At 36.2% G+C, this 22,064-nt stretch overlaps 1 protein-coding gene across 1 annotated transcript in view; it reads right to left on the minus strand.

Moving 5' to 3' along the window:
* The window catches only part of LOC148950225 (uncharacterized), an 84,202-nt gene extending 65,660 nt beyond the window's left edge, over positions 1-18,542 (minus strand). Inside the window, exon 1 of the mRNA XM_089091516.1 lies at positions 18,412-18,542. Within this exon, the coding sequence (XP_088947642.1) occupies positions 18,412-18,456 (45 nt within the window). The 5' untranslated portion in view covers positions 18,457-18,542. The remainder of the gene's footprint in view (positions 1-18,411) is intronic.
* Between the last annotated feature and the right edge of the window lie 3,522 nt (positions 18,543-22,064).

Consider the following 22,064-nt stretch of genomic DNA (forward strand, 5'->3'; position numbering starts at 1 on the left):
ACAGTATTAAGGGTAAATTTGAACTAAATCAAAAGACGCTTTGTGCATGCACATTGTAAAAAGAGTGCATCCCAAAAATTGATTTAGGTCTTAAGCTGAAACTTCATCAGAATACTTAAAGGGGAACATCATGTGACCTAGAAGCAATAAGTGCACACTACTGATAATGCTACTGTTACTGCTACATTTACTACTACTACTACTACTTCTATTGCAACTGCTTATAGGGCTAAGAGCATTGAGCTGAAAATTTCAAGAAGTCTATGGACATAAAGGTTATCAAAAGGCCATATCGGTAATGTCATAGCAATGGTTAATAGTATTAAACTGAAACTTCCAGGACTTGATGAGAGGGATGTTCAACCGACCACAACGAAATAGAGTAATACTGCTGCTGCTAGTAGTAGGCCTACTACCGCTATTCAATGCTATTGCTAGTAATATCAGTACTACTACTGTGACTACTATTACAACTATGCCTAAAGGCATGAAGGTGAAATTTTCAAGACATTTTGAGGGGGAAGATGAACTGAATCAGAACACCCTCTGCATACAGGTTGTCAAAAGGGTGTAACAGCAATATCTTAGGAACAATTTGGTGTGTGAAGTTGAAACTAACAGGGCTTGTTGTGAGGGATGTTGAACTAACCAAAAGAAAATATTTGCAACCTAATGCTGCTGCTCTACTACTACAACTGCCACTAAAGCTTAGGCTAATACAATTAATTATACATCTACTACTACTATTAAAACTAAGGATATTGAGACGAAAAATTTGGGATACATAAAAACTGGATGGAACTAAATTAAAACACACTATGCTCACACAAGTTGTCAAGCAGACGCATCAGAATGTTGAAGAAACCAAAGTTGCTATGCGCATACTGCTACTAATGCTACTACAACTATTGCTACTGCACGAGTTAAGGGTAGTTACTTGAGGCTTTTAAGGAATATTTAGGCAAAACGAACAGAAATTACAATAAATAGCCGAGTCAAATTCAAAACGAGCAAAAATTGACATGAGTAGGGCTGATAACCCACATGTCTTCTCAAGACCAGAACCCAATTTGCGCTTTACTGAAAACAAAATATGTTTGAAAAGTTTTCACTTTTCTTACTTTCATAAATAAAAAATTATCAAAAATTTAAGGAATAAATATCAGTATAGCCTATGCCCATTAAACCGACAATCCTTGGTCAGGTTTTTCAGTAAAGCGCAAATTGTGTTCTGGTTTTGAAAAGGGACGGGGGTTAACAGCCCTACTCATGTTAATTTTTGCTCGTTTTGAGTTTGACTGCTATTTATTGTAGTTTTTGTTCGTTTTCAGTTTCATTTATTTATCGATTGTGATTTGTGGCAGTGTTACGCTTGGAAAATTATTTGAATTTATTTTTGCCTATACTTGGCTTAATAGAGCTCTTTACTTTTCTTTGAAAAACTTGTTTTGTGGAAATTTTTTTTAATTAATTCTAATTATAATTTCTCTTTGTTCTATGCTTGAATGTTTCTCCTTACTTTCAGTTGAAAAACTTGTTTTTTTTATTTGAGACTTTGTAAAATAGAATTTTCTTAGCTAAAATATTTGCGGACTTTTCGTTCCTATTTAAGTCACAATAATCCTGACCAGTAGAACCGTACACTCAAAGAGCAAATCCTTTCTAGCAATAATTATGATGAAACTACTCTGATTGTTAAAGAAAAGTCGATTTTTAGTGGAGTTAATTTCTTAATTTGTAAACTAGTTTGTTGGATTGACTAGTGCATCACTGCATCCATATCTATACTTCTGTTGTTCTAAAAAAATAAGTCTATATAGGCCAGCTTTTAGCAGTCAAATAAGATTAGCATTATCGTAGTGTGGCGTAATTTCACCATATAATTAGTCCATAATTAATCTGCCGCTTAAGTTAATTTAATATTGCATATATGAAAACTTCTTATAATGTATTGTTGCATGCGTGATCATTTGCGATCGTGCTGTTTTAATTTGTATGCAATAATACTATTGCCAGAGAGATCAAAACTAAATGCTAGAAATCCAGGAAACAAAGTCCTGTACAAAAATTAAATGATTAGGCACTTACGTATTATCCAGAACACACTCGGGCAGTTTGCTTTTATTGATATGAGTAAACCGGATTTTCCCTCGTATTTGATTATAATTAGCTTACCTTTCGTGAAATATACTACGATGCAGGTATATCTTAATTAAATATTTAATATATAGAGGTGGTTAGGTTAGGTGTTTAATGAATGCGTTTTAGGCAACCTGCTTTCCATAATTCTTTGTTGTAGTTTCCATAATTTTGTTACTGAAGTATTTTATTTTCATTATATTTTGGTATATCTCATCATGATTAAACTAACTCAACTCCTTCAGTCTGTTCTGGATAATGCGTAAGCACCAGTGATTATAGATAGTCCTTCTAAAATATTACTGAAAACTAAAAAGGTAATTATCTGTTATAGCGCCTATGTTGAGTTCTTCATCCATTGACACACTGTAGAACCGGTTTCTTCGTTAACTTCTTTCAGCTTAGCTTGAGACAAGACAAAAAGAAGTGACAGAACAGACGGGAAATATATAATTTGGGCTATATATTTACACATTAGGGGGGGGGGGTAAAGTATTTGGGCAGCGTGAAGTAAGAAAACAATTGTTACTTCATAATATGCAGGATAATTATACCTAACGCATTTTGAAAGCAGACCCGCTAAACTTTACCCCCACCCCCCTAATGTGCAAATATATAGCCCAAATTTGTTTCTAAAGTATTATATTTTCATCATATTTTGTGATATTTTACTAGGATTAATCAGAGAAACAGGTTCTACTTAGATGAAGAATTTAATATAGGCGCTATAACAGATAAGTACCACAAAACACTACCTACCTAAAAATTCACATCTCAAAAATCAGCTGGAATCTTAAAGGGACTTTAATCTTAATTTTTTCATTTTCTGATTTGCTTTTTTTCCATTTTTTCATTTTCTTCTCTTTTAATATAGCACGATAAAAAAATATAGTAAGCACAAAAGCAAATTTCTGTTTTGAGGGAGGGGCGGGAACGGGGACAACTTGAAAAAATCATAACAACAACATACTTAATGGACAATATAAGACACTAAAAAGAAAACCTTTGAGATTCTTGGAGAGCAGGGGTGGATCCAGGACTTTTTTAGGGAGGGGGGAAAAATTGATCCAATAGACTTGCGTTATGAGCAAGTTTAATTAACGCAAACTTGCATTAAATAAGTGCATTAAACCACTTTAAACTACGTTGGGGGGAAGCACCCCCCTGGATCCGCCACTGATGGAGAGACATGGGCACTAAGACCTCTCCCTTCATGCCTGAAATACATATATCTATAAAGTCTGGTATCAAAATAAATAATATTTGATAGACTTTCGAAACGCTTCCTCGTATCAATTTTCTCATGGAAGGACTTTGCCATATAGATATTTCCATACGTCACTAAGTTATTGCAGCACCCACAGACGTATTATTAAAATTATACGTATTATAATTTTAAAATTATAAATCTATGGCAGCACCCCGTATGAATAACTGGGTTTCTTGGGTTGCTTTTTATTTGGGTTGTAGCAAAAAGAAATAAAAAAGAATTTTGAATAAAAATTGGAGTCATGACATTTTAAAGCTAAAATGAATATAATATTGCATAAGTAATACACTGTTTTAAAACTAAAGTTACAACCTACTGGCAGTTTTGACAGGATCTCAAGTCCATTTTTCAAACATAAGTAGTCTTAAGCGGCGGGGTTTTATTGTAGGCTACTGATAAGGTGTCATTAGGAATTTGAAGCAGACAGGCATACAATAAGCGTATAATCCAATTTAATTTCAGAGGTAGGCATGGTTAAGCAACACGCTTCTTTGATTGCTTTTATTGACTACAGCTTTTATTGATTGTAGTCCATTAGCTAAGACAATCGCAATCCAGGGCATCAATTACCAAAAATGTAGGGAGGGTAGGCCTCTGTATTTCTTTAAATCTGAGAGGGTGTAATTTTTTTATTTCTTTATGTAAATATCGAAAACGGGCATTTTCCAATAAAAAACGATAAGGGCATTTTCAAACGTAGGGGGGAGGGGAATTTGACGAATCCTGCTCGTAACTGCGGATCCTCATAGCCCTTGTGCTCGGTAAAAAGTTTCATGAAAAATATAGAAGTATTATGGAAGCATCTGGAGTACGATGATCAAATATTTACGGCGATTTTTCATGTATTGTGCAGCCGTTTCTTGAGTACAATTCATTTATTTTAAGAGTTCTGCAACCCTTGCGATGTTTATGACAATGCTCTGCAAGGTAAATTTTGGGCAGGATTTGCCAGCTCTTAGGGTATAAACCATCACCTCAATGGGCCTGAAAATGTTTAGAATGTTTTTTTTTTGAAGCTTATACAGCAATTTCGAATCTATTGGCATGGGCGCGGTGTCGGTTGAAGACAGAAAACATTGCCTCGAAATTCGGTAAAAAAAAAAAAAAAATCCGAAAGATATGTTATATATTTTTAGCTTTTGGCGGTCAACTGCTTCTCCACCACCGTGAGACGAAATTTGTGTTAACGCCGGGCTTCCTAATGCACGGCAGCTCAGTGGGAATGGCATAACCTGCTGAGAAAAATTTGATCAAAATATTAATAAATGCCATTTCAATCTTCATTCCAATCTACTGTTTTACACAAACTAAATTGGCATAAAACTCCGATCTGCGTTATACAGTTCGGCAAAAACTTGGACCGAGGAAAATTCTACCGAGAAAAACCCAATCTAGCCGAGGCAAATTTTAACTAAAAAATATCAACTATCATAAAAAAATCTATACTATGTCAGACACCAAAATCCTCAACCCCCACGAAAATCGCATAAGTAAAAACAATTTAGCAATCAAAAACTAGACCCAAGTTCAAATCCAGTAAAAATCTATAGGATTTGATCCGAACCTTTAAGTATTAAATAAAAAAAAGAAGGTTTTTTTTAACTGAAAGTAAGGAATGACGTTAAAACTTAAAACGAACAGAAATTATTTCTTATAGGAAAGGGGCTGTCCCCTCCTTAACGCCTCGCTCTTTACGCTAAAGTTTTTATTGTTTAAAAAAATAGAGCTGTGAGAAAGTCAAACTTTAGCGTAAAGAGCGAGGAGTTGAGGAGGGGACAGCCCCTTTCATATAAGGAATAATTTCTGTTCGTTTTAAGTTTTAACGTCGTTCCTTACTTTCAGTTAAAAAAACTTTTTTTTTTAATTTAATTTTTGAACATTTTTTAATTGATGCAGCTTTGGATTTTGGTTAACCGTATATGAATAATTAAAACAAAATTTGAATATCAATTTTACTTTTATTTGGTTAATTGGCTTTCTATAAATTTGATTTATTTTATTTACGAACGTTTATATTAGTAGTAAATATACTCAACTTACGAATTAATTTAAGTAACGAACTTCTATATTCATATATTTTTAATACGTATATATTAGGGGGTTCGCCCCCTAGTCAATGCCTTGCTCTTTAAGCTTAAGTTCGAATTTTGTTCCAATTCTTTAAAAATTACCGCTTAATCACAAAGGCCGTTAATTAGAATAAATAACTCTTATGAAAGTACTAAAAAATTGACTAGGGGGCGAACCAAATCATATATGTAATATTTAATATTCGTTTAAAGTTTTGATGTAGCTGCTGTTGCAGTTGAAAAACTTGTTTTTTTATATTTAATTTCTGATCTTTTTTTAAATAATGCTGGGATGTCCGGCATCCCCTTCATAGCAATGTCCCTTCCTCCATGCAAAACTTCCTTCATGTAAAGACCCTCCCACATAACCCCCGATCAACCCCCCCCACTACCAGAAAAAACCTCCCCTGAAAACGTCTGTATACTTCCAAATAACCAATACTATATTTTAACATTGGGTAAAGTTCATAAGTTTCAGCCCTCCCCCCGGGAGCTTCGGGGTATTAAGTCATCCTAAAAGACATACTTATAATATTTTCGAGCATGTTGAACAAAATGGCTATCTCAAAATTTTGATCGGGTGACTTTGGGGAAGAAATGAGCGCGGGAGGGGGCCTAGTTGCCCCCCCCTTTTTTGGTCGCTTAAAAAGGGCACTATAACTTTTAATTGTCATTCTAATGAGCCCTCCCATGATATTCTAGGAGTACTGGGTGGATACGATCACCCCTGGAAAAAAAACAACAAAAAAAACAAATAAACACGCACCCGTGATCTTTCTTCTGGCAAAAAATGCAAAATTCCACATTTTTGTAGATAGAAGTTTGAAACCTCTACAGTAGGGTTCTCTGATACGCTGAATACGATGGTGTGATTTTCATTAAAGTTCTATAAGTTTTATGGGAACTTTTCCCCTTTTTTCGAAAATCAGCCAAATATTCTCAAGCGCGTAACTTTTGATGGGTAGGACTAAACGTGATGAAACTTATATATTTGAAATCAGCATTAAAATCTAATTCTTTTGATGTATCTATTTGTATCAAAATACCGTTTTCTAGAGTTTCGGTTACCATTGAGCCGGGTCACTCCTTACTTACAGTTCGTTACCACGAACTGTTTGATTTTTTTATTTTTTTTTCTCTTGGATATTTATGAGTCGTAACCAGTGTTAATCAATCATCAGAGCTGAACTCTTTTGGACTCTCTTGACCGATATTCAATTTCGGGTTTGAAATTCCATTTGGCTTATTATTTTATTTCTTCGTTTTACATTTTCTAGGGAGAGCTTAAACGAGACAAACTTTTACTTAGGTTGAATTTTTCTTGCAGAATTTATTAATCTTGTGTGATTCTTAAGAATCAATTGACTTACCTAAGAATCAAATCTTAAGAATCACTGGACTTACCTTTTACATCAAGCAGTTCATGGTAATAAGTTTTTTGATGGGTACTATTAGAATTATACATGCTTCATCCCAATGTTAGAATGTCTAGCACTCTGCTAGGCACCCGATATTATGAAGTTAAGGCCAAACTCGGTGCCATGTTAGGGTAGGGCCATCGTTATTAGAGGAGGGGTTGAGTTAGGTACAATAGGGAAAAAGTAAAACCTAAAGAAGAGTACCTTCTTTCTCTGATACAGAAGCTTCGGCATGCAAGAAAAATCGATCCCTGAAAAATGCCCAACCACAGTATAATGCTCAATATAAAGGGTGCCTAAAAAAGAACACCGACTTAAAAAGTCGGATCTTTGATCGACTTTAGTTCAACGATCCTACAAATTGATCCCTGAAGAATACCGAACCACATTATAATGATCAATATACAACGGGTGCCTAAAAAATAACAGCGACTTGAAAAGCCGGATCATGGATCTACTTTGGTTCAACGATCGTACAAATCGATCCCTGAAGAATCCCGAACCACATTATAATGATCAATATACAAAGGGTGCCTAAAAAATAACAGCGACTTGAAAAGCCGGATCATGGATCTACTTTGGTTCAACGATCATACAAATCGATCCCTGAAGAATGCCCAACCACAGTATAATGCTCAATATAAAGGGTGCCTAAAAAAGAACACCGACTTGAAAAGCCGGATCTTTGATCGACTTTGGTTCAACGATCATACAAATCGATCCCTGAAGAATACCGAACCACAGTATATTGATCAATATACAAAGGGTGCCTAAAAAAGAACACCGACTTGAAAAGCCAGATCTTTGATCTACTTTGGTTCAACGATCATACAAATCGATCCCTGAAGAATACCGAACCACAGTATAATGATCAATATACAAAGGGTGCCTAAAAAAGAACAGCGACTTGAAAAGCCAGATCATGGATCTACTTTGGTTCAACGATCATACAAATCGATCCCTGAAGAATACCGAACCACAGTATAATGATCAATATACAATGGGTGCCTAAAAAAGAACAGCGACTTGAAAAGCCTGATCATGGATCTACTTTGGTTCAACGATCGTACAAATCGATCCCTGAAGAATACCGAACCACAGTATAATGATCAATATACAAAGGGTGCCTAAAAAAGAACAACGACTTGAAAAGCCGGATCATGGATCTACTTTGGTTCAACGATCATACAAATCGATCCCTGAAGAATACCGAACCACAGTATAATGATCAATATACAAAGGGTGCCTAAAAAAGAACAACGACTTGAAAAGCCGGATCTTTGATCGACTTTGGTTCAATGATCATATAAATCGATCCCTGAAGAATGCCGAACCACAGTATAATGCTCAATATACAAAGGGGGCCTGAAAAAGAAAACCGACTTGAAAAGCCGGATAATGGATCTACTTTGGTTCAAAGATCATACAGCTTGAACTCTTGTACGATTTGGTTCAAATAAGATACAGCTTGCCTGCCTTGCCACTCATAATCTGTTGGTGGGGTTTTTGAGGGGCCATTGTTGTTCTCTAATCCTACAGAATGCAAATCCTTGTATGATTAAGTATCAAGTGGCGTGTTTCAGGGGAATGAAGGTGTGGAGGTGCTGGAGACAGCTTCAAAGCATCGAATGTGACTTTTTCCTATGGCATTAATTAAAAAAAAAACTTTCCGAAAAATAAGTTTTTCAAAGAAAAGTAAAGGCCTTTTTAAACTTAAGCTCAGCAGATACAAATTCCTTTTAAAACTCAAACTCAAAATCACCAGAAATTACTATTAAAGAATAAATTAAACCCAAAACGAACAGAAATTAACTAATCAATCATAGCAAAAACATACAACAAGTAATAATATAAATGAATAAAATAGATCTTAAAGCGAGTAATACTTAGATTGAATATGAGTATCAAGCTTAAAATGAAAAAAAAGTCCTATTGAAGTATAAATGAAACTTAAAACGAACAGAAATTAAATAAACAATCAATGCAAACAAATATACAATAGATATTAGTGTAAATTAATAAATAAATCTTAAAACGAGTGAAACTTATATTGAATATGCAAAACAAGCTTGAAACGAATAAAAATCACCACAAACAAGAGTTTAGGTATGACCTCCTCTCACTGTAAAAGTCTAAAACCTGCTGCGTCCTTGGTGCTTTACTGAAAACCAATTTTATTACAAATATCATCTTTTGTGCTTAATATTGAAAATAAACATTAAAATTATAGTAAAATTTTGAACTGACGAGCTTTCAGCAATTAATATTATTATACATCAAATATTCAGTTTAGTTTATTAGCTCTTTTCAAAGTTGTTAAAGACGAAGATAGTTTTCCTACAGACAAGTGTTTGGATACTGCCTCCTTTCATAACTGTAAATAAAAACCAAAAGCCTACTGCGTCATTGGCGCTTAACTGAAAACGGATTATATTACGAATATTTTCTTTTCCAGTTCTTACAGTATTGAAAATAAAAATACAATTACAGTGAAACAAATTCTACAACTGATGGATCTTTCAACAATTAGTATCATTATACATCAAATATTCAATTTGATGTTGTTTATACTTTCCAAGACTGTTCAAGGCACATATAGTTTTCAGTAAAGCGCCAATGACGCAGCAGGTTTTAGACTTTTACAGTGAGAGAACGAGGTCATACCCAAACTCTTGTTTGTGGTGATTTTTATTCGTTTCAAGCTTGATTTGCATATTCAATTTAAGTTTCACTCGTTTTAAGATTTATTTATTAATTTAGGTTAATATTTATTGTATGTTTGCTTGCATTGATTGTTTAATTAATTTCTGTTCGTTTGAAGTTTCATTTATACTCAATAAGAAAATATTTTTTTTCATTTTAAGCTTGACACTCATATTCAATCTAAGCATTACTCGCTTTATGATCTATTTTTTCATTTATCTTGCTGCTTTTCGTATGCTTTTGATTTGGCTTTTTATTTAATTTCTGTTCGGATTGGGTCTAAGGTGGCTTCTAATAGCGACGTAAGACCATGTCGAATGCGTGTCTTAAAGTTTATTTGCGCCCGCAGAGGTTAGGCTTAAAATTGCCACTACTATTATTAGAAAGCCATTTTCTCGGAAAGTTTTTTAATTAATTTTTGGTCGTTTTTTATTGAATAAAATTCAGGTTTTTGAAAATTCACTATTTTAATATCAAACTTTAAAAAAAATCAAATGTTCATCAGAGTCAAAAATGGTATCAGAGTGAAAAAATGGGTTTGTGTCAACCTCGGAGCTTTTGAGTTTTTATTATCTGGTGTTTGAAATATTTTTAACAAAATTGCTATCTCAAAATTTTTATCGGATGGGTTTGGGGATAAAGAGGATGGGGGACTATATTAAGCTTCGGTCTTTTTTTAATCTTTAAAAGTGAACTAGAACTTTCTATTTTCAATCAAATGAGCCCTCTCTGAAGTTTATACGAGTATCCCTTCTATAAGAACCATATATATCCCCAGAGTATAACTTACAACGCCTATCCCTGGGCCACGGGGGAGAGGGGGGGGGGGGTTGTGTCGACCCTGGAGTTTTAATATCCAATGGTTGAACTATTTTTAACAAAATGGTCACCTGAAATTTTTATCGGATGGGTTTATCCATCGTATACGGGAGGGGCTAATCGCCCTCTGATCTTTTTTCGCTCTGAGAAAACGAACTAAAACTTTTAATTTCCATTCAAATGAACCCTCTCTGAAGTTTATACGAGCATACTTTCCATAAGACCCATATTTGCCCCCAGAGCAATACTTATAACGCCTTCCCCGGCCCTGGGGGGGTGTGTTGACAAAGGAGTTTTTATTATCTGATCTTTGAACTGTTTTTAATAATATTACTATACATAAAAGTATTTTTGTTATATAATCTTTCAACTATTTGTCACAAAAGGCAACCTCAAATTTCTTATCAGATGTATTTGGGAAAAAGGGCTTGGGGGGCTAGTTGCTCTCTGATCACTTTTGACTCATAAAAATGGCACTAGAACTCTCGATTTCCAATCAAATGATCCCCATTTGAAGTTTATATGACGACCCCTTCTATATGAAGTGCCTATGGGAAAAAAATAAATGGAGTGTGGGGGAGGCTAGCTGTCGTCCGATTAGTTTTTACTCTTAAAAAGTGAATTACAACTTTCAATTTCCAATCAAATGAGCCCTCTAGGAATTTTATACGAGTATCCCTTCCATAACAACCATATATGCCCCCAGGGCATAACTTACAACGCCGACCCCCGGGCCCTGGGGGGCTGCGTTGACACTTGAGTTTTTTTTTATCTAACCATTGAACAGTTTTAAACAGAATATCTATCTCAAAATTTTTATCTGATGCATTTAGGGCGTGGAGGAGGGGGGGCTAGTTCCCCTCTGATCTCTTTTGACTCTTAAAAATTGAACAAGAACTTTCAATTTTAAATCAAATGAGCCCTCTCTGAAGTTTATACGAGTATCCCTTCCATAAGAACCATATATGCCCCTAGAACATTACTGATAACGCCTGCCTCCGGGCCCTGGCGGGTTCCGTCGACACAGGAATTTTTCTTACCTGACTTTTGAACTATTTTTAATGAAATAGCTATTATAAAAACTTTATCAGATGGGCTTGGGAAAAAGGGTGTGGGGGGGGGCCAGTTGCACTCGGATATCTTTTGACTCTTAAAAATTGAACTAGAACTTTCAATTTCCAATCAAGTGAGTCCCCCCCCTGAAGTTTATACGAACATCCCTTTCATAAGAAGCATATACGCCCCCAGGACAACACTTACAACGCCTATCCCCTGGGCTCTGGCGGGTGTTTTTGTTATCTTATTTTTGAACAATTTCCAAAACACTGGCTATCTCAAAATTTGTAGGGGACGGGTTTGGGGGGAAAAGAGCGTGGGCGGGGGCTAGTTTAACTCTCTTGACTCTTAAAAAGTGTACTAGAACTCTCAATTTCCAATTAAATGAGCCCACTATGAAGTTTATACGAGCATCCCTTTCATAAGAACCATGCATGTTCTTAGGGCATGACTTAGAACGCGTTCGCCTGTACCCTGGGGGAGTTCTATTGACACCGGATTTTTTCTTATCTGACCTTTGAACTATTTTTAACAAGATGCTTATCTCAAAATTTTCATCAGATGGGTTGGGGGATAGCTGCCCTCGGATCTCTTTTGACCATTAAAAAGTGAGCTCGAACTTTCAATATCCAATCAAATGAGCCCTCTCTGAAGTTTATACGAGCATCCCTTTCATACGAACAATATATGCCCCAGAGGCATAACTTACAACACCGGCCCAAGGGCCCTGGGGGGTTGTGATGACACCTGAGTTTTTGTTATCCGATTTTTGAGAAATTTTAACTTAATGCCTATCTCAAATTTTTTATTGCATGCATTTGAGGAAAAGGGGACGTGGGGGGGGATAGTTGCCCTTCAATCTCTATTGAATCGAAAAAACTTAACTAGAATTTTCAATTTCCAACCAAATAAGCCATCTCTGAATTTTTTACGAGCATCCCTTCAATAAGAATCATATATTCCCCAAGGGCATAACTTACAACACCTGCCCTCAGGCCCGGGGGGGCTGTGTTGACCCCTGAGTTTCCCGTTATATGGTCTTTGAACTATTTTTAAAAAAAGCTATCTCAAAGTTTTTGTCGTATGGGTTTGAGGAAAAAAGGGCGTGGAGGGGGGGGGGGGGCTAGGTGCCCTCCAATCTCTTTTAACTCTTAAAAAACTGAACTAGAACTTTCAATTTCCAATCAAAAGAGCCCTCTCTGAAGTTAATATAAGCATCCCTCCCATAAGAATTGTATATTCACCCATGGAATAACTTGCAACGCATGTCCTAGGGCCCTGCTGGATTGTTTCGATACGGGCATTTTTGTTACGGGATCTTGGAGCTATTTTTAACAAGATAGATATCTTATAATTTTTATTGGATGCATTTGGGAAAAAAGGGTTTTGGGGGGAGGGGGAGCTGGTTACCCTCAAATATCTTTGGACGCATAAAAGTGAGCTAGAACTTTCAATTTCCAATCAAATGAGCCCTCTTTGAAGTTTATACGAGCATTCCTTCCATAAGAAGCATATATGCCCCCAGGACATAACTTATAACCCTTGCCCCTGAAGACTGTGGGGGGGGGGGAGTGTCCTGCTCAAAAATATAATTTCCAGAACTTTCAACTACGTTGAAAAAAATGGCTATACCAAAATTTTGATAGGATGTGTTTGGGGACATGCTAGGGCTGGGAGTCGAGGGGGTGTCAGTTGCCTTAGAATCACTTTCTAGTATTAAAAAGGGAACTAGCCATTTAAATTTCCAATCGAATGAGCCCTTTCTGAAGTTTCTACGACAACGTTGTCTATACAAAACCTTATAATCCCCCAGGGCATAACTTATAACCCTTGCCCTAATTTCCTCAAAGACCTAATTTCCAGAACTTAAAACTACGTTTAATGAAATGGTTGTCTCAAAATTTGGATTGGATGTGTTTGGGGAAAAGGTGGGCGTGAGAGGGTGGTTAATTGCCCTCAAATCACTTTCGACTATTAAAAAGGGCACTAGCCCTTTGAATTTCCAGTCGAATGAACCTTTTTTGAAGTTTCTACAACACCGCGTTCTATAAAAACCTTATATGCCTCCAGGGTATAACTTAAAACCCTTGCCTTGAGGGTTGTGGGGGACTGTCCTCCTCAAAAACACATTTTCTAACTGGAAATCAACTACGCTGAACAAAATGGCTATCTCAAAATTTCGATTGGATGTGTTTGAGGAAATGATGGGCGTGGGGGGGGGGGCTAGTCGCCCTCCAATCACTTTCGACTATTAAAAAGGGCACTAGCCCATTGAATTTCCAATCGAATAAGCCTTTTTTGAAGATTCTACGCCAACGCGTTCTATAAAAACCTTATATGCCCCCAGAGCATAACTTAAAACCCTTGCCCTGAGGGTTGTGGGGGAGCGTCCTCCGGGGAGTGACCGCTTTCTATAAAAACCTTATATGCCTCCAGGGTATAACTTAAAACCCTTGCCTTGAGGGTTGTGGGGGAATGTCCTCCTCAAAAACATATTTTCTATCTGGAAATCAACTACGCTGAACAAAATGGCTATCTCAAAATTTTGATTGGATGTGTTTGAGGGAATGATGGGCGTGGGGGGGGTGGTTAATTGCCCTCCAATCAATTTCGACTATTAAAAAGGGCACTAGCCCATTGAATTTCCAATCGAATAAGCCTTTTTTGAAGATTCTACGCCAACGCGTTCTATAAAAAACCTTATATGCCCCTAGAGCATAACCTAAAACCCTTGCCCGGACGGTTGCGGGGGAGTGTCCTCCTCAAAAACATATTTTCTACGTGGAAATCAACTACGCTGAACAAAATGGCTATCTCAAAATTTTGATTGGCTGTGTTTGGGGAAATGATGGGCGTGGGGGGGGGGTTAGTTGCCCTCCAATAACTTTCGACTAGTATAAAGGGCACTAGCTCTTTGAATTTCCAGTAGAATGAGCCTGTTTTGAAGTTTCTACGACAACACTCTCTATAGAAAAGCTTATATGCCCCCAGGGCATAACTTAAAACCCTTGCCCTGAGGGTTGTGGGGGAGTGTCCTCCTCAAAAATATACTGTACAACTACGCTGAAAAAAATAGTTATCTCAAAATTTTGATTGGATGTGTTTGGGGGAATGATGGGCGTGGGGGGGGGGGCTTGTTTCCCACCAACAACTTTCGACTATTAAAAAGGGCACAAGAACTCTCGATTTCCAATTGATTGAGCCCCCTTTGAAGTTTCTACGACGACCCATTCCATATGAAGTGCCTCTGGGAAAAATAATAATAAAACATTGGAGCCGTATGGCCTTTACTATAGGCAACGCTATAGCGCTGCCTCTGACTACATTAAGCCTTGAGTTTACCAAAACAGACCCGGTAATCTGTTGGACCTCAAACGACTAATTCAACGGGTTCTCAACAAAATTGATGGGGAAATGTATGAGCGAGTGATGGCTAATTTCCTGGACTCAACGAGTGCTTGTAGGGCTACCGAGGGGGTCGTATCTTTGAATTCGTGTTTCACGTATAATCTCAACATCTCCTTAAGATAACGGCGTGTTTTTGAAAGTTTGCGCTACTGCGTATTCCATTGAACTAATGAAGTCTTCAAATCATTGTGCATAAACACCGTTCAATTTATAAGAACTTCCCAAAAGTCCAAAGACCAAATTTACGATTCTTTCATAGCATATACTTGAAAACCGGAGAACTTTATTTAGCGCTTTAGATGATGATAACGCCATGACTATTCAGAATTCCACTTGGTTATGTTTAGCTATATTTTGACTAAAATCACCATTTCGGGGCAAAATATCGCCAAAAAAGGCATTTTAATATGCTACGATCTTTCATATTACTGAATAGTAACATTGCATATCAAAATTTCGTTCGAAATAGTCCATTTCTTGCTTTCTATTACCTCACTGGACCACTTTTTTCTTTCTACCAAATAAAAAATAACAACAACAACGACAAAAGCACAACAAAGCTTGCCTATATAACCATCTTTGTCGGGAAAAAAATATGAGATTTCACTTTTTTGTTGATAGAAAGGTGAATTTCTTTTAGAGTTCCCAGACATTGAATTCGAGGATTTAACTTTCATCCGGAAATTACTCATTTTTCTGGATGTTTTCCTCTTTTTCGAAAATTAATAAAATATATTAATTTAATACATAGCCTACTGATAACATGTTTGGGGTGAAACTTTTGTGTTTCTAGCAGTGTGTTCCAGGAAACTGGACTGCTCCTGGGCTCCTCCCCTTCCTCCTCTCTGTTGTATGCAAACACCTCGAATGGGTACCTCTAGACCTAGACTCAATAATGTCATATACTTGGAATCAGCACAGAAAGCTGATTTACATGGCATATACAGTTTTGAAACTTCTGTTCTCAGAGTTTTGGCTGCTATACCCGTTGTCCTTTATTCGCTGTTCATTATTATAATCCATTTTATATATTATTTGAAAAAAAACTACGTTTTCCAAAGAGTTAAAGAGGCTGAGTTACAAGGTCGAACCTTAAAACGTACAGGGATTAGGGGGCACAGTTGGGGGGCTGCCGCCCCCAAACCCCCGCTTTCGCAGCCTTTAAATACAAAAAAAAGTTTTTTAAACTGAAAGTAAGGAGCGACATTAAATCTTAAAACGAACAGAAATTATTCCGTATATGAAAGAGGCTGTGCCCTCCTCAACGCCTCGCTCTTTACGCTAAAGTTTGACTTTCTCACAACTCTTTTTTTAAACAATAAAAACTTTAGCGTAAAGAGCGAGGCGTTGAGGAGGGCACAGCCTCTTTCATATACGGAATAATTTCTGTTCGTTTTAAGATTTAATGTCGCTCCTTACTTTCAGTTTAAAAAACTTTTTTTATTCAAAGGCTGCGAAAGCGGGGGTTTGGGGGCGGAAGCCCCCAACTGTGCCTCCTAATCCCTGTACGTTTTAAGGTTCGACCTTGTAACTCAGCCTCTTTAACTCTTTAGAAAACGTAGTTTTTTTCAAATAATTTCTGCACGTTTTTGTACAGTTTATTACTTATTATTGCTTGACTAACTGTTAGCTGATCGTGTCAGGAGTTGAAGTTGGGGGGCTGCCGCCCCCAAACCCCCCGCTCTTGAACATTCTTGTGTTAAGGCTTTTAATTCCTGAATACTCAAATCACGTCGTACAGGGTGCCTCCTAATCCCTGTACGTTTTAAGGTTCGAACTTGTGACTCAGCCTCTTTAACAGCCCCCCCAACTGTGCCTCCTAATTCCTATACGTTTTAAGGGTTGACCTTGTAACTCAGCCTCTTTAACTCTTTAGAAAACGTAGTTTTTTTCAAATAATACACATAAACAGGTTAGACATGCTTTGTTATGAAAATTGACGCGCAGATATTTTCATAACAAAGCAGGTCTAACCTGTTTATCTGTATTATTTGAAAAAAACTAAGGTTTTTCGTAAATGTAAATTCGGGGGATAATTTTTTCGGTCTGAAAATATCAAAAGGCCCTAACAGGTCGAATTCTGCTTCGAATGAGTCCTCATTCAACCGGAACCGTTGCCAACTGTGGCCTGTAGGCGCGGCTAAGAAAAAAAAAAGAAATGAATTTTAAGTGGCTATATTTGGTTTTTTGAAAACAGGGAAGGAGTGATCGGATTGAGCTGAAATTTCGAGGATAAGCTCCCGGGCCCTAGGAAAGCTTAACCTCTAAATTTCAGCCCAATCGCACAACGTTAAAGGGGGGCTGTGGTGGGAGGGTCCAAACTTCCGGCCCAGTTTACCCCATGAAGATAAAGTCGGAGGAGAATGAAATTTTGCAAGTTTCTTAGTTTGAGCTTGGGCTACAAAATGCGATAACCGCCGTCTCTCTGCGACCTCTAGGACATGAAATCGCTTAACATTGTGGTGGGTCGCCTCTTTATAGAGGCACAAGTGTGCCTCCTTGATTATTTTATAATTTTTGTTGTTTAGCATATCACACATTACGGGTGAATAATATCCTTTAAGTATCGTTTATTACAGGTTCCATTACCATTCGTTCGAACCATTATCATTCAATGGTTCTGCAGTGTTAAAAACTAAAAGAAGACTTTCTATAAAAAAAATGATAAAAAAAATACATCAGGAATTGATCCAAATCAGAAACGGGCAAGAAAGTATAGAGGGTTTTTAGGCCCGAATCCCTGGTACTATTCTGCCAGTTATACTTCGTTTCATAATTCGCTTGTTAATTGTATCTTTGAAATTTGGCACACCAGAAAATGCCACCCCCCCCCCCAACATAAAAAAAATCAAATTGAAGAATATGCTAAGTTTATAGGCTACCTGTGAACTCACTGTATTGCTGTTAAGAATATGTAGCATAGTTATTTCCCAAAAAGATATTTAACAATATTTTTTTTTAGAAAATAATATATCTTTTTTTTAAACAAATTATGCATTCTTCGTAAAGATTTTCCCTTTGAAAGTTTTCAACAAACAAGACAAGCATTGCATCAGTAGAAAAGTTTGCCATAAATATTTAAACATCAGAAGCTTTTGCAATATAACACTTGGGTATTTAATCCACGTTGAGATTTGTGTTCTACTTTGCTTATTCTTTTATACAAATAAAAACCGTCTTCGGATCAATAATAACAAAAACAAAAAAGAATAAGAATATATGGTATTGAAAGGCCAGAAGTAGAAACTTTGTAAAAGTAGCTGTGCGAAAGAGAGAAAAATTGAATTACAAGGTACTACCAAAAAAATAATAATAATAATGAGTGGTAGTCATTATTGTTTGTACTCCATTGAGTTGTTTTTTTACTTTTCTGGAAAAAAAAGTGTTCTAATCTGTTATAAAAACGCACATGGTTTGAAACTGTTAGATTATTTTGGACTATTTACAATAGTGCATACTTTAGATAAATGATCTAAAACACTGAGCTAAGTTTTGATACCAAATGAATTAATTTATCAAATAGACTTACCAAAAGTAAGCTAGTAAAAGCCTGAACACTTTCAATCCGACCCATTCCGGAATACAACTCAGAAATCGACTATTAACTAAAACCTGATCAGGGCTGCTAATATGAAAATAGTTGCGTCAAGGACACCGGTATAACAGCCCGTAGATAGATATGAGAAACAGAAGAAAGCTTATGAATAAACTGCCTTTCTTCGCAAGTCAACCTGTCAATTTCAATTAAGGGTCAAGTTTACGGTTGATCAAATCGACATGTCACCATTGCTATTTTGATGAGGATGGAAAGGGAAGACTGAATAATATGTCAGAAGTCACACGGACCACCCATAGATTGACTTAATTCTGGCATTGCTTGTTAAAGGTTCATTCAGAATGAGAATTTGCTAATATCGAGATTCAGATCAAGTCTTGACTTAATACCATCAAAGCCGACTTTTCAGTTGATTTCGTCGTCATGGCCGTTGGCTGGGTCATTCATGGCTCGAAATAGACTCCTCCAGGACATTAAAGAGTGATACACTTGTTCAACCATCTGCTATCTCTTAGTAGTACTTAGTGCTAGGAACAGCTGCAAACCAGCGTGTGTTCCGGATCATGGTTGCTGTAGTAGCTGCAACCCATTGCATCCACGAGCCATTGTAGCTAAAATTCAAAAAAAGGTTACTACAGAATGGTTAAAGCCTGGAATTGGGGCTATTGAGAAGTAAAAATGTGAAGAAAACATTTCTTGGTACTTGTGCTTTATATCCTAAACAGCGCTATAGACTCTACAAAGAAATACTACAGGAAACCAGTCAAACGGGTATTTGCAATGGATAAATGGATCGCAAAGCATGATTTATTATTGCGTTTAAAATATTTAAACTTTTTTTGGGGGGGTGTAGGGTGGGGGAAAGTACCTAGGTTAGGTTAGGTTACGTATTTAATATATGCTATGCTTTACCCCCCACCCAACTCCCTAATGTGCAAACAAATAGCCCAAATTTGTTTCTAAACTATTATATTTTCAAATTATTTTATTTCATTAGCGTTAATCAAACTTAACTTCTTTCGTGTGTAGGATATAACGTACAAGTACCCATTTCTTTCTTCATACAATTCATTACTACAAAAATTGTAGTTTTCACATTGTGGCTGCCATTCCAGTACACTTTGCCTCCAACCCTCCCTAATTTGCAAACACGTAGTTCAAATCATACATTGTTCATATAATTTGGGCTACATTTGTACATTAGGAGGGGGGGGGGTAAAGTATAGTGGAATTGCAGTCAAAGTGTGTAAACAACCATTTTTCTGTATATAATGAATTATGAGAAGGCTTTTTTGATAACTTCAAAGCGATCAAATTTGCAGCCTAATTCAGGTAAAAATGTGCACCATTGAATTGCCATTCTCGAAACCACTAAAATGAAGGCCTACGGTGCACTACCTTGAAGAGCAAGGAGATTCACATTTGCTGCGTCTCCTTTTTTTTCCCAAGGGCATCGACATCGAACTAGTGGTCAAAGGACATTGGTAGAGGCTTCCATAAAAATTTAACAAAAGTATTTTTGCACCATTTTAGGAAACAAAAGACATAATGCCATATGAAACGACTTTTGACGAAGAACAAGGAAATGACTTTTTTACATGGGTAGCAGTGATACGTTTCCTCTTTTTTCTTTTGCTTCCGCCGTTGCTAGCTTACTACTTTAAGATCGTAGACAAATGTTTAATAGATCCTTTAAAAGCTTCTGCTTATACTTACGGGCTTTTTATAAATTTGTCTTGAAAAATACATCTTAAATTGCCTGTGACATAAAAATATCGCCCTTTTTAGTGCAATTTCTGAAGTGGAAAGGTTGGGAAACATATCAAGGTCGAAAATCTTCATGGTTAAATACCCTTAGCCGGAGGTCTACAATCCCCTTTCTTCTATATTTAATCCCAGCCATTCTAGTAAATGAAAACTACAAAATTTGGTTTTGAAATCAAAATGACAACCTTCCTTTTTTTCAAATTTTCCCTAGTTGAAAAATTATCATTTTTTTTTCTTGAGAACAAAAACAAACTCAATGATACTGACGATAATATATCCCTTTGACGAAGTTGCACGTATCTAGTGGGAAAGTTTAAAAGGGAATATATATTATTACAAAAAATGATGCAATTATTGATTTGCAACTATTAGGCCTACAAATGACGATTCTCTATTTTGACAAAATATTACAACAATTCAAAAACCTTAAAAACGAAAACTAAAAGTTTTAAGCTAAGTACATATTGTTATTAGAAATCGGACTAGCTTCAATAATCAAACATCTTTGAACAAAAAACAGTATGAAAAGACATTAAATTGCATAAAGAGCAAAAAAATGGTAATTGCAAAAGTATATAGACATGTATATATTTTAACAAGGGATTACAACAATTCAAAAACCTTAAAAAAAAAAAATTAAAAGTTTGAAATCGTTGTTGAAATCACAACGATTCGTTGAAATCGTTGTTAGAAATTGGATATATTTAATAGTCAAATATCTTTGAAAAGATTCAGAATGAAAAGACATTAAATTGCGTAAAGAGCAAAAAACTGGTTGTTGCAAAAATATTTGTATGTATTTTAACAAGGGGTTAAAAAAATTCGAAAACCTTAAAAAAAAGTTTGAAGCTTAATAGATATCGCTGTTAAAAATCAGATTTGCTTTAATGATCAAATATCTTTGAAAAGACTACAATATGAAAAGACGGCAAATTGTCTGCTGTTAGAAAACAAGTGACAGTGAAAATCTATATATAGAAGTGTGCCAAGTGCAGGGGCCCGGTGGCTGGTAATTGCAAAATTATTTGTATATATTTTAACGTGGATTACAACAATTTAAAAACCTTCAAAAGAAAACCAAAAGTTTGAAGCTTAGTAGATACCGTTGTTATAAAACGGCCTTCCTTTAATAATCAAATATCTTTGAAAAGTACAGTATCAAAAGACAGCAAACTGTCTGCGGTTAAAAGACAAGCGACAATATAGAAGCGTGCCAATTGCCAGGGCCCGGCGGCTTGTAATGGCAAAAATATTTGTATGTATTTTAAAAAGGGACTACAACAATTCATAAACCTTAAAAACAAAACCAAAAGTTTGAAGCAAAGTAGATATCGTTGTTAGAAATCGGACTTGCTTTAATAATTAAATATCTTTTGGAAAGACCGCAATATAAAAAAACAGCAAATTGTCTCAAATTGTCTGCGGTTAGAAGACAAGTGACATTGAGAATCCATATACAGAAGCCTGCCATGTCCAAAATGGCAGCCAAGTGCCGGGCCCTGGCATATATATACATATATATATATATATATATATATATATATATATATATATATATATATATATATATATATATATATATATATATATATATATCTTTCTCTCTCTCTCTCTCTCTCTCTCTCTCTCTCTGTGCCTTTGTGTCTGTAACTGTGTTTGTCTCTCTGTCTGTTTGTGTGTGTTTCTGTCTCGCTCTCTCTGTGTTTCTGACCGTCTTTTTGTCAGTCTCTGTGTGTGCTTGTGTGTGTATCTCTCTCTCTCTTTCTCTCTCTCTCTCTCTGTCTCTCTCTCTCTCTCTCTGTCTCTCTCTCTCTCGAACACATTCTCTCTCTCTGTCTCTCTCTCTCTCTGTCTCTCTC

This window comes from Artemia sp. Qi Xiang Cuo, chromosome 7 (genome assembly GCF_049724085.1).
Source record: "Artemia sp. Qi Xiang Cuo chromosome 7, ASM4972408v1, whole genome shotgun sequence".
NCBI lineage: Eukaryota > Metazoa > Arthropoda > Branchiopoda > Anostraca > Artemiidae > Artemia > Artemia sp. Qi Xiang Cuo.